Source organism: Homarus americanus, unplaced genomic scaffold, assembly GCF_018991925.1.
Source record: "Homarus americanus isolate GMGI-L3 unplaced genomic scaffold, GMGI_Hamer_2.0 scaffold51476, whole genome shotgun sequence".
NCBI lineage: Eukaryota > Metazoa > Arthropoda > Malacostraca > Decapoda > Nephropidae > Homarus > Homarus americanus.
In genome coordinates, this window is record NW_024736148.1 from 3380531 (window position 1) to 3398670 (window position 18140).

At 39.3% G+C, this 18140-nt stretch overlaps 1 protein-coding gene across 3 annotated transcripts in view; it reads left to right on the forward strand.

Moving 5' to 3' along the window:
- LOC121872051 (phosphatidylinositol transfer protein alpha isoform-like) overlaps positions 1-18140 on the forward strand; it is a 55759-nt gene that overhangs the window by 30824 nt on the left and 6795 nt on the right. For all 3 annotated transcript variants that reach the window (XM_042374723.1, XM_042374721.1, XM_042374722.1), the window contains exons 4-6: positions 1372-1471; positions 13159-13233; positions 17552-17719. In XM_042374723.1, the coding sequence (XP_042230657.1) occupies positions 1372-1471; positions 13159-13233; positions 17552-17719 (343 nt within the window). The remainder of the gene's footprint in view (positions 1-1371; positions 1472-13158; positions 13234-17551; positions 17720-18140) is intronic.

The window sequence follows — 18140 nt, forward strand, 5'->3', positions numbered from 1 at the left end:
TTATGCCGGATAAATACATATCTTAATCCTAACTTACATACTAGAATACGGCTCAGGTTTGACAGTTCCTGGGGAAATTAATTGGGCTATATCATCAACTCAAACCTGTAGTCCGGGTACAAAGGACGCTACCCTGAAACAAAAGCCGAATGTTCATAGCTTCATGGCGTGGGTATACAAGATATTCTCTTTGACGCATGGTTTCTGGATCATTTCCAACACTTCACATAGTTCTGATACCTTTATTTTTTTTCCAAATCAATGTTCTTTTCATAGTTTTATCTGATATCTGCGGAAGCTATGTTCACCACGTTCATAGACGTAAATAGTATGACCTTCAAACCACGATCTACACTTAGTCCTAAAATACACTAGGCCGGAGCAATTGGACTTTTCCATTCATCTTATAGATACCTTGAGTTTTCCTTAATGCTATGAGTACATACAATTAATATTATATACCCGGAGTTGGGTACAGTTCATCAAACAATTCCGTAACCTTCATTAGGCGAGTTATTCTTTATCAATGTTTCCCGTTTTCTGAGATTCTACAAGCGCGGCGGATTTGAACATTATGTAGCGTAATATGAATTAAAGGGGGTTTTTAGGAATGACTATGATGTGCGCAGTACACCCAGGGCTGCTTATCTCAGTGGTGGGTTACTGCTCTCACTGGTACTGTCTAGTGCTGAATTCACTGGCTTAAACACTGTTTATCACTGATCCCACTTCTTTCAGAAAAGAAATTGTCACTTTTGATTATGTTGATATCCTGGTGGTGAGGATGGGTCGGGGTGAGAGGGCAGAACATGGCCAAGGGGAGGCCGCTGCACAGCAGCACCTGGTAGGTCTTGACCCTCTGGTGGTCAAGGATGTAGTGTGTGTGTTTGTGTACTATAGCTCCAAGACCATGAAACCCAGAGCCCTGAACATTTGGATGCATACTAATGGGACACTGGATGTGCATCTCAGTGATATGTTTTTTATTTAACTACAAAAAAATTGTGTGGCAAGAGTGACAGGAGTCATTCAGTATAATAACATTTCCTTCAGTCTCAATACCCCCCACTGGCCTTGTGGGGAATGATCCCACCTAAAAGTGAGTGTAGATGACAATGTATATGTTACTGTAGTTTATAGAGTAGTAACAGACATAGGCTATGAGCTGCCCCTCAAAAACAAACTCGGCAACACCAGGTGCTCCAGTTAGTAATAACTAAACCTATGTCAGATTAACTTTGGTTAAGCTATGTAAGACTACATAACACATTAGCTTCCTTAGTGCCTCTAAACTCTAAACAAAAAAAAGTCAAATCTGGCTGTCCAAGTCATGATACATTATTAGCGGCGACAACCTCATTTGTATTACAGCAAGGTACCTGCCTTCATCCGCCTGCTGGCACCAGAAGGCTCCCTGGAAGTGCATGAGAAGTCCTGGAATGCTTACCCCTACACCAAGACCCTTTACACTGTGAGTTAACAACTCTCACTATCTATACTGATTGTCTACTTTAAACCTAATATATATATACAGCTAAGATGCTCCATTGTTACCTTTTTCCTGTGTGATTTTATCAATATATATATATATATATATATATATATATATATATATATATATATATATATATATATATATATATATATATATATATATATATATATATATATATATACAGGTTGACAACCCTTTATTCGAAATTCCGAAAACCGAAAAGCTCTAAAAACCGAAAGTTTTTTGTGGGAAATTTTTTTATTTATTTATTTTTTTTAACAGGGATTATTAGCCCAGCCAGGCACAGATCACTGACCCACATCGGGGCCTGGGGGGCAAAAATGTAATAGTAATAATAATTATAATAATAATTATTCATAGTAAATAAAATTTTTAATAATTATACACCAAAATAAAATAATAATGATTACAATAATAATAATAATAATAATAATAATAATAATAATAATAATAATAATAATAATAATAATAAAATATAATAATAAAATTAATAATGATAATAATAACAATAATACTGTAATAATAAAATAATAATACAGTAAAGAAATACAAGAATGAATAAAAGATCAAAAGTGAGAAACACGACCTAGACCTAGGAATTATTATTATTATTATTATAATTTTTATTATATTTTAGACCCCCAGGCCCCAATGTGGGTCAGTGATCTATGCTCGGGTGGGCTAATACACATAAAAAAAACTAACCATTCTGAAAACCGAAAAATTCCGAAAACCGAAATGCCTCTGGCCCCAAGGATTTCGGATAAAGGATTGTCAACCTGTATGTATATATATATATATATATATATATATATATATATATATATATATATATATATATATATATATATATATATATAAAGACGAAAGCCAAGGTACCTGCTGTTTCATCTTCCTGTGTGATTTATCAAGATTTATCTTATCCACGTTGTCATTGTGGATTTACATGATATATATATATATATATATATATATATATATATATATATATATATATATATATATATATATATATATATATATATGCAAGTAAATTACCAGAAAGTATGATCTGTATATGCTAGATAACCACAAGGAAAGAAGAAAACACGAAGTTCCCAAGTGCTTTCGTGTAATTCACATCTTCAGGGGTGAGTACAGACTAGAGAGAGAAATACAAACCAAGGTGTATATATACAGAGGAGGGTGAGACCAGGTCCACAATGGTCAGGTATTAGGTAATGACCCTACTAATCTTTAAATAGCACACAACGGTTGGTGGTCAGGTCAGATGGTCAGGTGACCCGGCCTTCTCACCTGGTTATAAATCTTCTTAATTACAAAATTACAAAATATATATATTCCCCGACTTACGACTAACCAAACTTATGTCAATCCGCACTTATGATGTGCTCTGACCGTACGACCGTCCGCACCTACGACCGCCACAGTCGTGACCAAAATTTTTTTCAAATGACGCGCGCATTTTCTATACCGAAACGTTTCCATCCTGAGCGAGAGCGTGGCTAACTTTGGTCACTGCGTGGGTACACTCACTCAGTACAGCGCTTAGTTGGTGTTTGGCTATCATATCCTATACTGATCGCGCTGTGTACTTACGTTATTATCGTATTTAATTGACATTACTGTATAATGACTGGAAAGCGTACAATTGAGAGTGCTGGTGGTGCTCCGAAGAAAAGGAGACAGGCAATTACTTTTGAGATGAAAATGAAGATAATAATGCAGTATGAGAATGGTAAAACTGTAGCAACAATCTCACGCGACCTAGGTTTCTGGCACTCGACCATATCCACTATTCTGAAGGACAAGGAATGTATTCGTGATGTAGTGAAAGGAACAACACCTATAAAGGGAACTATAATTTCAAAGAAAATACAAGGTCCTATTCACGATATGGAAAAATTATTGGTGATATGGATAGAAGACCAAACACAGAAGCGTGTTCCCTTAAGCCTTCTAACCTTACAGGATAAAGCAAGAAGCCTGTTCCAAAGCCTGAAGGAGCAGGCAGGAGATGAATGTGAGCAAACCTTTACAGCAAGTCATGGGTGGTTTAATAGATTTAAAAAACGCTACAGTTTACACAATGTTAAAGTGAGTGAAGAGGCAGCTAGTGATGATGTTGGTGCTGCCGAAGCTTTTAAGGAGGAGTTAGATGATGTGATTGTGGAAGGGAATTATTTGCCTGAGCAAATATTCAATGTGGATGAGACTGGATTTTTGTGGAAGCGCATGCCTGAGCGGACATACATCCACAAAGAGGCGAAAACAATGCCAGGATTCAAGGCATTCAAGGACAGAATTACACTTCTGTTGGAGGGGAATGTTGCTGGTTTCAAGCTAAAGCCCTTCATGATTTATCATTCAGAGAACCCCAGGGCTTTTAAACATGTCAGCAAGCACACACTGCCAGGGTTTTTTTTCGCAGTAACAAGAAAGCCTGGATGACCATTGTACTGTTTGAGGATTGGTTCATGAATTGTTTCATTCCTCGAGCCAAGGAGTATTGTCTGCAACAACGGATTCCATTCAAGATTTTGCTGATTTTGGATAATACTCCGGGACACCCACCACACCTGGACGACATGCACCCTGATGTTAAGGTAGTGTACATTCCACCTAACACTACCTCTGTCATCCAACCCATGGATCAAGGTGCTATTGCTGCCTTTAAAGCGTATTATTTACGTACGACCTTCGCTCAGGCTGTTGCTGCTACTGAAGGTGAGAAAACACTCAGAGAGTTTTGGAAGGACTACAACATTTTGTCATGTATAAAGAACATTAGTACAGCATGGGATCAGGTTACAAAACATTGCATGAATGGAATATGGAAGAAAATCCTGAAAAGATATGTGCACAGTTTAAGAGGATTTAATGAAAATGAAGTTATTTCGGATATTAGTAACAAGATAGTGGAGTTAGGTAAACAGCTTGAGTTAGAAATTGATAATGAAGATGTTGAACAGTTGGTTGAAAGTGTAGCAGAAGAGCTCAATAACGAAGATCTCATCGAACTGGAAGCACACAAAGATGCAGAGGAAGAAGCCAGTCTAAATGTAGAAGAAGGACCTGCACCCCCAAAAAGTTATCAGTGAAGCAAATGGCAGAGGCATTTACTACAATTAATAAAGGAATGCAAATGTTTGATGGCATGGATCAAAATTATGAGCATTATGCCAAAGTTGACAGAATGATCCAAGATGCACTTGCTTGCTAGAGAGAAATTAATAATGAAAAGAAAAAGCAAACTGTGCAGTCTAAATTGGATAACTATTTTAAGAAGTCCCCCAGTGCTGTCTCCTCACGCCCCACCAGTGCTGCCTCTTCACTCCCTCAAGATGATCCAATACCTTCAACCAGCAAGTTTCCACAGTACATAAACCTGTCTGAAGAAAGCGACATTGATGACCCACCCAGCCCTGTCTCCTCTGCTTCATCCAATTAATATAGTCTCCATGTATACCTGTGAATAGAAAATTATGGGGACCCCGTGTGCATTCAGCTGACTACATTAAAGCTAAGTGCTCAGCCACACTGTGTCCATTCCTCATTATTTATTACTTTTACTGTGCTTTTTTTTTTTTAATCTATGTAGACTTACGACCTGGATTTGGGTCCCTAACCCCATCGTAAATCAGGGAGCACCCATATATATAATATATATATAATTAATCAACACCTCAACCTGCCAGGATTCGAACCCACGGCCCACGACTGTGACGGGAACGCTGACCGCTGGACCACCTGGATACTTAAAGTAGTCTTAGACTTTGTTATATTTCACACAAAGCCTGTTCAACGAGCTTAAGGCGTCGTGAACCTCTAATGGGCACTACCAGTATCACGTAGGTGGTCAGAGTAACGTTTTACCAAATCCGGCTTCGAAACACGAGGAACTATAATATTCATTAGTTTAAAGCACGCGATTTTCTACATACAATCAACACCTCTGAGGTGTTGATTGTATGTAGAAGTTCGCTATATTGAGCTAATGAAATATATATATATATATATATATATATATATATATATATATATATATATATATATATATATATATATATATATAACTTCAGCAATGGACTTGTTACGTGGAGAGCGTAGTTTCATAACGAAGAGGAGAACCAGGGAAAATACAAACATCTTGACTAAGTTGGGTTTCTTTTAATCACTAATGTTTCGGAAAAATCATTTTCCATCATCAGAGCCTAGAAAACACAAAGTTTTGAAAAAGTTTTAAAATACAGGTGATATACAATAAAAACAACATTATACGAAAATTTACCTTCGATAAAATTTAAAAAAAGAGCAATCCAATTTAAAACAGACAAAAATGACGAGAGACCTACGTACAAAGGTAAAATCAGGAATAAAAAAGTGTGAAATAAAAATATATAGGGGGTATTACCTTAATTTAGATGAGCCTTAGTGCGAAAAATATAACAATTCACAGGAAGATATATCACAAATGGATGGCTTTTCTTTATACTGATGCGAGGCTTCCATAATGAGGAGGTCCGTCTCACAGTTGCTCCTGCCGAGAACTGAGAAATCGGACGGCGAAAACGGGTGGTCATAATGGTGGGCGTGGTTACGAATAGTTGAATGTGGTGGTTGTGTGATTAACTGCCCTGTTCGGACGGAACGGCCCAAGTGTTCATGGATGCGAGTTATCAAATGTCTTTTTGTTTTACCTATATATGCTGCCCTACACCTAGCACACGTAAATTGATAAACAACTGAGGATTTGCAGGTGTGTGGGTATGGTGTCTTTAATTTTAAAGAATTTTTTAATTGAACTCTGGGTTTTAAAGATTAGTCTAAGAGAAATTTGTGGATAGAATTCATTGAAAAGCTTCTAAGTTTATTTCTAAGGGTGAAACTGAGTGGGCCTTTGTAGGGGATGGTGAAATAGATAGAATATTTAGGGACGGTGTGGATTTGAGGCTGTGTGGGACTAAAAAACACTATTAAGGGTTTTGCCAATATAAGTGTCTGTAAATCTCTTAGGGTAATAGCTAAATTTGCAAAAAACAAACAAAATTTACAGAGTACCTCTCAAGAAACACTTCACAAACAAAAGACACGAATCAATTGAGCACATAATGTCGAACGTGAACTGTAAACATTACATAACCCCGCGCCACGCGTAAAACGTTGAGGATGGTGTAGTAGTCCAGGAGCCCAGGCACTTTTAATCATGTGTCTGAGGCCAAAAGGTTTGAGGGTCGTTTCTGAATCAGAATTTTATGCCGAATCTGAAAATCCATTTCTTAATTGCCGCAGCTGCTGCGTTTTTGGAGAAAAACAGCGTTTTTTGTTGTTTTCGCACCTTATTTTGGGGAAAAGTATAAAACAACGATTTTACTTCGTGGAGTTATTAAATATCCATTTATACTAGCATGTAGGGTATCAAAGTACAGATATTATCTTTTTGAACGCACATACATCAAAATAATACATGTAAGCTGGGTATCCATGGTAACAAGAGCTCTTTTGTGAAAAAAACCAGTTCTTTAATCGGTGCAGTCAGTGATTTCTCATGAAGGATGTATCGTCTATAATGTCACTGTGATACTGATCTTGTAAATTGGTTATAACCTCTGTATAACACTTATAGCAATACTTATTGCGAGTATGTGACTGCTATAGAATATTGACAGTAAAGTTTTCTCCACCCCCTGTCAGATTTTGCTGCCAAGACAAAAAATCTGGTTAAATGTCGTCCCATAGTTCCTGTCCTCAGGTTATGGTTACCTTAGGCAGAAGTGTACATAAAACTGAATCCCAGTTTTATGCAGTATACCATAATTGTATTTTATGAATTTGGTGTACTAAATAAAGCGCCAACAAGGCATGTTCCTTAGACTCTCATGGCCTAATTGTTATAATGTAGGAAAACTTAGACAAACTGTTCTGTTATGTCTCCAAAACATATTCCAATAAAATTTGTAGTGCCACAAATTAGTCAGAGTCACTGTCTGACTCATCAGAGGAGGAACAGTACTCCGTTTCATCTTCCTCCTCATTAGCCATATCTGTACCCACGTTATCATCAATGTGGAGGCATACATCTTCTGGGACCTGTTGCCCTTCAAACCAGTTAATAACATAGCGACCGTTCTCTAGCAGCCATCCATTTTCTTCTGGAGCCCACTTGTACGATTCTGGGGTAATTGCGTTTTTCCACATTGATGCTACCAGATTTGCACGCTTCAATTTCTCCAAGAGCACAGATTTGCATGGAGGCAAATGACTAGGGTCGGTTCCTTTGATTTCATGCAAAGGCTGAGATTTTTGTTTTGGTGCAAAATGCTGATCAAATAGCATATGTCTGGCTGTATTCACTGATGTTAGGTTGGGCTTCCCATACATGCTACAAACAAAGGCCTCCATGTCTGTTAACAGATCTGATGATATGTGAGCTGAATCTCCCAATTTGGCGAATGCTGCGATGAACCTTTGTTCCTTTTCCATTAAAGCCAAAGGGCGGACTTTACCTTTGCGTACAAAACTAGCTGTGTAGTCACATCCTGTGAAGGCATGGAGTCCTGACAGGGCACCACACAACTCTGCTCCAAGGCTGTGAGCTAACTGGGATACATCTATATATCGCCTGGTGTTGTTAGTACTTACACCAACGTCGAGCCATAGCTGTCCTGGTATGACATGGGCAAGCGTAAGCAAAATTATAAGAACATCAGTGTCAGAGGACCGGATAATGATGTTACCACCTTTGTAGGACTCGCACATATGCTTAACATGCCAGATCAACCGAGTATCTGCCTCCTCGTGGTTGCAGACCAGGCTGGGGACCTCTTGCACGTGAATACTGTCATCCTTTACATCATATTGATAGGCTTTGTCATCCAGTCCTACAAATAGCGTGTAGCCTCGGATCTGCTCAATGTATGATGTTCTCTTCCATTCCTTTACAAGGAAGTGTAGGAGGGCTGTTTTGAAATTCGCGGACTTGAGCGAGGCATTGAAATCCTTTGGGCGCTTCTGGTCAGGACCAGAGATAATGAAGTTGGTATGTGTAGCATCAGATCCACGGATACCATGCTCGATATCTTTGATGGATGGGGTTTTGTATGAATCACATACAAAGTCTACCCTTTTGGCAAATCCCAACAACCGTGTCAGAACAAGTTTGGCAATTTCACCAAATGTGGCTGGTACATTGACTAGAGTTCGTATGAGAAACATTGCATCAATGGTACATGCATCCCGACTCACTGGTTTGCTACTTTTCACTCTTTCTTCCAACTTATGCATCAGTTTTGACTTGTCCGTTTTGTTAACAGACCCATCCACCTGTGCTATGGTCAATGGCACTGGTGTAAGGGGATATCTAAAGACCAAAGCCAAATCCACGTTGTTGCTCGCTGCTAGGTAAAGCAGTCTTCCAAATAAATCACGTGTCCCCTGCAATTCTTTAATCTTTCTGTCCTTAACGGTGAGCTTAACTCGTATAGCATCTGATGAGAAATTCTTCAATTTAGATCGAGAAATCGGTTTCTCAAACCTTGCAGGGTCTTCAAAACATTCTTTGATAAATGTGTTACATCGTTTGTCTCCAATTTCCACACAGTGTAGGAGGTCATTCTTGACATCTACTGATGTTGCTTTTCCAGTGGACAGGCAGTAGAGATTTCCATCTTGAGCTATCTCATCAAAAGGATTGAGTGTCTCGTTAATGCCACTGATGATTTTATTAACATCATTATTGTCACGCACAATACGGTGATGTGTGAGATCCTTTGTTGAGTCATCTTGCTTCCTAAGTCCAGCCATATCGAACAAGTGCCCAAGTATAGCACTTCTCATGGCATGAGTCACCATCCACCTACTTCTTGCACTTTCATTCTGTGTGAATGCAGATATGCCAGTCATGCGTGAAGCAGCATCTGCATTGATAGTCTGTTCCAGGGTCAGATCGACTGGTGTTCTTGTGAATGTCTTGCTGCTGTATTATTTTTAATGCCTATGTGTTCAACAACATAATATCTTTATTTTGATACCATACATGCTAGTATAAATGGATATTTAATAACTCCACGAAGTAAAAACATTGTTTTATACTTTTCCCCAAAATAGGGTATAAAAACAACAAAAAACACTGTTTTTCTCCAAAAACGCAGCAGCTGCGGCAATTAAGAAATGGATTTTCAGATTCAGCATAAAATTCTGATTCAGAAACGACCCTCAAACCTTTTGGCCTCAGACACATGATTAAAAGTGCCTGGGCTCTTGGACTATAGTGGACGTCTCCCCTACAAATGCGTATCCGCATTCCAATGCGACAGTATCCTAGCAACCAGCCACCTGCTACGTCTTCCCTAGCAACGGAGTCGAGAAACCGGCGAGTTCCCACGGTTTACTTCCGGCTGCTGTGTATATAAGCTCTGTCTCTCCATTAAGATTCAGTCTGGCCTCGGTTCCTGAACACGCAACACCTCCTCCAAGCAAGCTCCTCGCTGTCCAGCTCTCATTCAACCTGGAGGCCAGCAACAGGCAACATCTCCTCTAACGAAGCTCCTGCACATCTACCTCCTTCAGCACGCTACTCACCGAACATGTCTACTAGGCAGCTCCTCACCACACGGCATCTCCAGCACCTGACTGTCTTTCATATAATTTATATTATATAAGAAAACCACCACCTAGAGTTTCCATCAATCCCATCCTGAGTGCTAGACAACATAATATCACGAAACCCTACAAATGGTGACTCCCGGAGATTTGCACTCACACAGGATGGAGGAAAAACTGATCACGCTCCCAGTCTTCAAGCAGCATAGAAGACTGGCTTATCCACACAGAAGCAGCTCTGCTACTCTAAGCAGACACCAGCTCCTCTTCCTGCCCCAAGCACCACATCCTACCGACCCCAGCACACCCGTCCTGCCTCAGACGCCGACCCCGGCCCAGCAGTAACCCCTGCCGCCCCTGACGCGGCCTCTGTTCCTGAGTGCGGACCCACACACCCCTCTTTTCTCCCTCAGGTACTCCCTGCTAATGTCCTGCACCCTGCTGCTGTCGTGGACCCAGCTGCTGTCACGAGCCCTAATCCGCTTCTGCTGACGCAGCCCCTGCTCCTGACCCAGGCCCACACACACCCCAGCAGGCGCATCTGACGACCCTGTACCTGTCGTGAGGGAAGCACAACATTCATCGCCTCCACACACCCTTTTTCTCCCTTCTCCCACAGATAGTGTGTATCTAGACAGTTGTATTTCAGCGATCGGCTCATCACGCCATCGCCGTTGTCTCACATGAGGCATGCACCGCCCGGTCTGCCTCACATGTGCTAAGCAACTCTACAGACAACAAGTCTCCGACACCGCCTGGAGGGAAGGGGGAGTATTGTAGTGGACGTCTCCCCTACAACTGCGTATCCGCATTCCAATGCGACAGTATCCTAGCAACCAAACGAGCAGCCCAGGGGGGGGGGGGCGTCACCAGATGCCACAGTATCCTAGCAACCAGCCACCTGCTACGTCTTCCCTAGCAACGGAGTCGAGAAACCGGCGAGTTCCCACGGATTTACTTCCGGCTGCTGTGTATATAAGCTCTGTCTCTCCATTAAGATTCAGTCTGGCCTCGGTTCCTGAACACGCAACACCTCCTCCAAGCAAGCTCCTCGCTGTCCAGCTCTCATTCAACCTGGAGGCCAGCAACAGGCAACATCTCCTCTAACGAAGCTCCTGCACATCTACCTCCTTCAGCACGCTACTCACCGAACATGTCTACTAGGCAGCTCCTCACCACATGGCATCTCCAGCACCTGACTGTCTTTCATATAATTTATATTATATAAGAAAACCACCACCTAGAGTTTCCATCAATCCCATCCTGAGTGCTAGACAACATAATATCACGAAACCCTACAATGGAATCCTGTTATAGCCAACATTCGTATGCAAAAGTTTGCGTTTTACAAACAGCGTTCCCTATTCACCAACCGCGTTGCAACCAATTCACGTTGACAAAACACCCGTTGTAGCAGAAATGACTGTAACTGGTATGAGGGCTGTGATGTCATTCAAGACGGTGGCCAACATTCAGCTTGCTGGATCTAGCGTTCAGCTGGCTTAATTTTGCGTTCAGCTGGCTGGATCTCGCATTCAGCTGGCTGGATCTCGCATTCAGCTGGCTGGATCTCACGAATTCACGATATTTTATGCCAAATATAAGACTTGGTTACATTAGATAGTGCTCTCAACATGAAATCACGCGAAATATGAGATCTAACTACATTTGAATACAAATGACTACATTTTTTTCTCTTATGCAAAATATATGATGCCTATATTCAAATTATTCGCTGTCTTACAAGGATTCCAGCAATGTAATTTATATTCTGCTAACTTTAAACTGCTATTTTTTGTCAAGCTTAGTCACTTTTATTGGCCTCCAGAACCTAACCCTATTTCCCCCATTGATTACATGTAATTATATATCGCAATTTAGTATATAGTGAACATCCTTGGACCCTATCTCGCTATATATCCCGACCCTACTGTATATATATAATACTGTATACAGTAAAACCAAAAATTTATATATCTGTACCACTAGTACAGTACTGTAATAGTGCAGTTTTGCATCTTGTTGCTTAACTTGCAATTGTTTTCCTTCAATAGATACAGTTTGTACTCTTCACTGTCAACTTGTTAATGGTAAAAGCTTGAATGAAGATGGCAACTACACAGGAGAAAGCTCAATGTGTCATCTGGTTTGCAAAGTCTTTTTTTTTTTTACGGAGATTGGCCCACCTGGGCACAGGTCACTGACCCACATCAGCCTCCACACTGGAGTTTGATTGTGTAACTTCCTTGACAGATGGAATGGACACAATGGACCCATTTCCTGGCCCCCATGGTTTCCCAATACTGAATTACTGTATATCCATATGTTTCTTGTGGGGCATGTCAAGGATTTTTTTTACAGACCCCAATTGCTGATATTGAAACACTTCATACAAGGATATTTTTTTTTTTTTTTACGGGAATTAGCCCACCCGGGCACAGGTCAAACCACCCACAACGGGGCCTGGGGGGCGAAAATGGTGGCATCAGAAGAGTGATGAAGGATATGTTAGCTAACACTTGGACTAAAGTGGAATACCAGTTGGATGTGCTATCATCCACTAATGGTGCCCATGTTGAGGTGTATTAAACAACATATAAAACTTGATTTGCTATGCAACAAAATGCAAAAAAATTGCATTATTCTCTCTCTTTTGTTTGTGTTGCAATCAAATTTTAAAACCAGAATAGGACCTTGTGGACATCCTGTTTACAGTACTGTATATTCGTAGGTAAAAATAATAACTGACAATTATTTTTTTTAAATTAATTCTGCCCAAAAGTTGGCAAACTCACTAGAAGACATGCATCATACTGTATTCTGTAAAGAAAAAAAAAAGGGTACCATGAACAGAACAGCTAAACTATTTACTGTAATTTCCAAACAATGCAACCACAACTAGCATAACCTAACTAACACTAACCTCATGATCTAAGTACAGTACTTTTGGTCCATCAAATGTGAATGTGTTGAAAGCTGTCGCAAGTGTTTAGCACTCCTCTTCTTGGGACTTTTATAACACCGATTATTCTTTCTTGCAGAACCCTTATTTGAAGGATGACTTCTTCATCTGTATTGAGACATTCCATGCTGCTGATAGAGGAAGCACAGAAAATGTGAGTACAGTACAGTACTACACTTACTAATGCTTTTATTTTTTATCACCATTTATGAGGATCATATTGGAAATAAGTATTCCAATGTGATCCTCAGTAAATATTTATACTGTACTCAGTGTATTGTATATGTATGCATGTACAGTACTATAATAATCTTTACTCATTAAATTCAAATCATATCAAATCAGGCTGATAAAACTGAGATGGTTAGTAACTTATGGGCTCCACACTTTGGCTGACTGAACTTATTCCCTGCTGTCACATACATACACCAGTAGTTTTACAAAAGTTATTCATTGACAGATTGACGTTTTGTTACTATTGCAAATAATTTTTTTTTTTACTGTATAGATCATAACAGTGGATCTCTTCTGTTGGGTGACAGAAACTCTCATGTACAACAGACAACATTATTCTTGTGATAATGGCATATACACCTGTGACAAGTACTGTACACAAAAAACCCACAAATAGTCCCCAATCATGTTCACACTATTTGTTATGTATATGGAAATAACAGGCATGGCCTAGCAGAGATAGAATTAGCCACAGATATGGTATTCATAAAGAAGGAACACGTGGTTGACAAGAAGACAACTTAAAAATAAGGCGGCATGCATCTATAGGAGACAAAATAATAACATGTGTTCAGTAAGTCCTCCGTTAACATCGTGGTTACGTTCTTGTAAACTTTAACGTTATGTGGAACATTAAGTGGGTAAATTTTTCTCATAAGAAACTTAAGAAATAAAAACCGGTAGGTAAAACCCTTCATGATATATCATTCAGAGAACCCAAGGGCTTTTAAAAATGTCAGCAAGCACACACTGCCAGTGTTTTATCGCAGTAATAAGAAAGCATGGATGACCTTAGCACTGTTTGAGGATTGGTAGAGTTGTTTCATTCCACGAGCCAAGGAGTATTGTCTACAACAAGGGGTTGTGTTCAAGATTTTATTAATTTTAGATAATGCTCTGGGACACCCACCACACCTGGACGACCTGCACCCTAATGTTAAAGTAGTCTATATTCCACCTAACACTACCTCGATTATCCAACCCATGGATCAAGGTGCTATTGCTGCTTTTAAAGCGTATTATTTACGTACGACCTTCGTTCAAGCTGTTGCTGCTACTGAAGGTAAGAAAACGCTCAGAGAGTTTTGGAAGGACTACAACATTTTGCAATGTACAAAGAACAACGCTGCAGCATGGGATGAGGTTACAGGTCAGTGCATGAATGGAATATGGAAGAACGTCCTGAAAAGATATGTGAACAGTTTCAAAGGATTTAGTGAAGATGAAGCAATTTCTGAGATTAGTAACAAGATAGTGGAGTTGGGTCAACAGCTGGAGTTAGAAGTTGATAATGAAAATGTTGAGCAGTTGGTTGAAAGTGTAGCAGAAGAACTAAGTAACGGGGATCTTATTGAACTGGAAGCACAGAAAATTGCAGAGGAAGAAGAGAGACAAAATGTAGAAGAAGGACCTGCACCCCCCAAAAAGTTTTTAGTGAAACAAATGGCAGAGGCATTTGCTCCTATTAATAAGGGGATGCAAATGTTTGAAGAAATTGATCAAAATGTTGAGCGTTTTGCAAAAGTTGACAGACTGATCCAAGATGCACTTGCTTGCTACAGGGACATTTACAATGAAAAGAAAAGGCAAACTGTGCAGCCTAAATTGGACATACAGTATATATATATATACAGTGGGGTATGCTATAACGAATCTAATTGGTTCTAGAACCTTGTTCGTTATAGCAATCGTTTGTTATAGGATTAATCAGTTCCAGGCCCCCAAATACAACCACTTACTGAAAAATATAATATAAAATTGTAAAAATTGTAAAAAAGTGCATAAATATGCATCTAAACCCCTGAAATAAAGAATATCATTAATATTTGTAATAATAAAACAATAAATTAGAAAAAAAAAAAAATTTTTAATTATGTTCGTTGTAGGAGTTTCGTTCGTTATAGCATTCTCAATTTTATAGGTAGCACCATTCGTTATAGGAATATTCATAGTAGGATCCGTTCGTTATAGCATACCCCATTGTATATATATATATATATATATATATATATATATATATATATATATATATATATATATATATATATATATATATATATATATATATATATATATATATATATATATATATATATATACACATACACACACACACACACAGTGGTCCCTCGGTTAACGAATTACCTCCCATAAGGATCTTCAATTCGTTTAACGAACAAAACTTCGATTAACGAAATCCTTACGGCAAACACGTTTTGTGAGCATCAGCTGTTCCTCTTATATTGGATGTGTGTTTTTATCAAGATGTTCTTTCAGAAAATCAGGAATACAGTATACTGTATGTGGGTGAGGGACTAGGCATGATGGGATGGCCCCAACCATTATTTTGCACAGGGCCCCTCAAGCTAGACCTGGCCCTGTGTGTATGTATATTCTATACTGTAACCTATACTATCAGTGTTCATTGTATGCACGTAAACTTCTATACACAATGGGGTTAGGTTCCCGAAAACCCCATCTCAGTTCGAAATATTGTAAATCAGGTTCATTATAACATGGGATTCAATGGAATAGGTTCCTGGCCAGTCGGACACCCATATGTATCACCGAAAAGAAAAAATTCCTAGAATACTACTTACACTACAACGCAAATAACACTCACCAAATCATTATGAACTACTCTGGTCATCATCGCATGTCCCTTTTGAGGCTATGGGGACCCTTGAAAGGGGAGTGAAGACATCAATCTTAGTCTCACACAGACTCTGGGGAGTCTGAAGGGTGGAGACTGGAGGTGTAGCCTTTGTCCTGGCCTTAAGATGGTGAGCAAAATGCTTGCCAGACATTTTCAAAGTTACACTGCTCACTTCACTGTCACAAAAACAGAGGTAACGCACTTAACAGTCAGAGAAAAAGCACCTCATAGTCACTAAAGCACTTCACAGTTACCAAAGCAGAGAAAAGCACTTTACAATCAGTGCAAAAACATTTCAGTCACTGAAGCACTTCACAGTCAGTGTGAAAGCACTTCACAGTCACTAAAGCAGAGAAAACACTTCACAGTCACTAAAGCAGAGAAAACACTTCACAGTCACTAAAACTAAGTACAGTACATGTACTGTACCTGTATACTGTAGTACTGTCCAGACAAGAAGGTGACAGTGGCAGTGCGTGTGATGGAGGGTGAGGTTGGGTGTTTTGAGAATTACAATTAAATGCCAGGTAGCGACGTGTCCTCCTAATATTACGTATTTAAGTAATTAATGCTAGGCATTTACGTACCTAGATATAAAGCTAGGCGTCGCATTCTGGATTGAACAAAAACAACAATAACATAAAAATAATGATACCGGTCAGCACTGATCACCTTGTGTTCACAACAACAGACAAAGTACTTTTCAGTCACAAAAAACATATCATAAAATCAAACCAAGTCACCAAAACAAAGTGCAATGTGAATGTTAGTGATGTCCTCTCAATGTAAAAAAAAAAAAAAAAAAATGGATGCTACAGATTAACACCGATGATGGCCAATAAACATTGAGCCCCATTTCTTACAAATGTGTAACCAAGTAGAAACAATGGCTGGACTGTAGTTCACCAGATGGCCACGAGGCAACATTTCGGTAAATGATGCCCAGCTGACATGAAGTGAATGATGCATTTTATATTCCGAGTTGGCGGGATGATGAATATCGTTAATGCAAGTTTGCTTACATCACAGGGGAGTGGTTTTAATACCCCTGTATATAAGCATCGCTAACATGAATTATCGTAGATTGGGACATCGTAAATAGAGGTTTACCTGTACTGTACTGTCTCTGTACATGGTGAACCAATATGAAATTTTATGACGTTTACGAAATAAATATGTCTGTCTCTCTGTCTATTCACTTCATCTTACAGATATTGTGACAGGTTTTAGTACCTTATATGTACCTCATCCATTATGTTGGTTACCATAATTATTTTCTGTCACACAATTGTTTCATCATACATTTTTAGTATGTTGTAAGATTAGGAAGCTTTTTAACTGAAAATTTATATAAAAGATTATTTTTAGTCTGGAAAATCATTTAATATACACTGAATATACGGTATATTGAGAGACAAACTCCTCCACTGCGTCTCCTTCACTAACTACCTCCCTAGCCATAAAATAGGATTATATGTCCAGACCATTGTTTATTTTCACAATTAATTACTCTTTTCTGCCTCTGTCATTTAAGAATCCATAAGTGGAACAATTTTATTTTCGGTTTATTATTGTTCTACAGATCCACAATTTACCAAGGGACAAATGGCGGTCAGTGGAGGTGGTGATGGTGGATATTGTGAATGATCCTGTTTACTCTGGAGACTATCACCCAGATGAGGATCCTTCTAAGTTCGTCTCCAAGAAGACTGGTCGTGGCCCCTTGAAGGGTTCCCAGTGGTGGCTAAAGGTCAGAAGTCAGACCATAGATAGTTCAGCCCTTGGTTAGATCAATTTACAAACATACCAATACACTCTGTACATGATTAAGTTAGCCCACAGATTAACCAATCCCAAAGTAGGTCAACCTTCAGTTAAATCAATCCCTGAGAAGTTCAATCCACAGATAGATCAATCCCTGAGAAGTTCAACCCACAGATAGAGCAATCCCTGAGAAGTTCAACCCACAGATAGATCAATCCCTGAGAAGTTCAACCCACAGATAGATCAATCCCTGAGAAGTTCAACCCACAGATAGATCAATCCCTGAGAAGTTCAACCCACAGATAGATCAATCCCTGAGAAGTTCAACCCACAGACAGATCAATCCCTGAGAAGTTCAACCCACAGATAGATCAATCCCTGAGAAGTTCAACCCACAGATAGAGCAA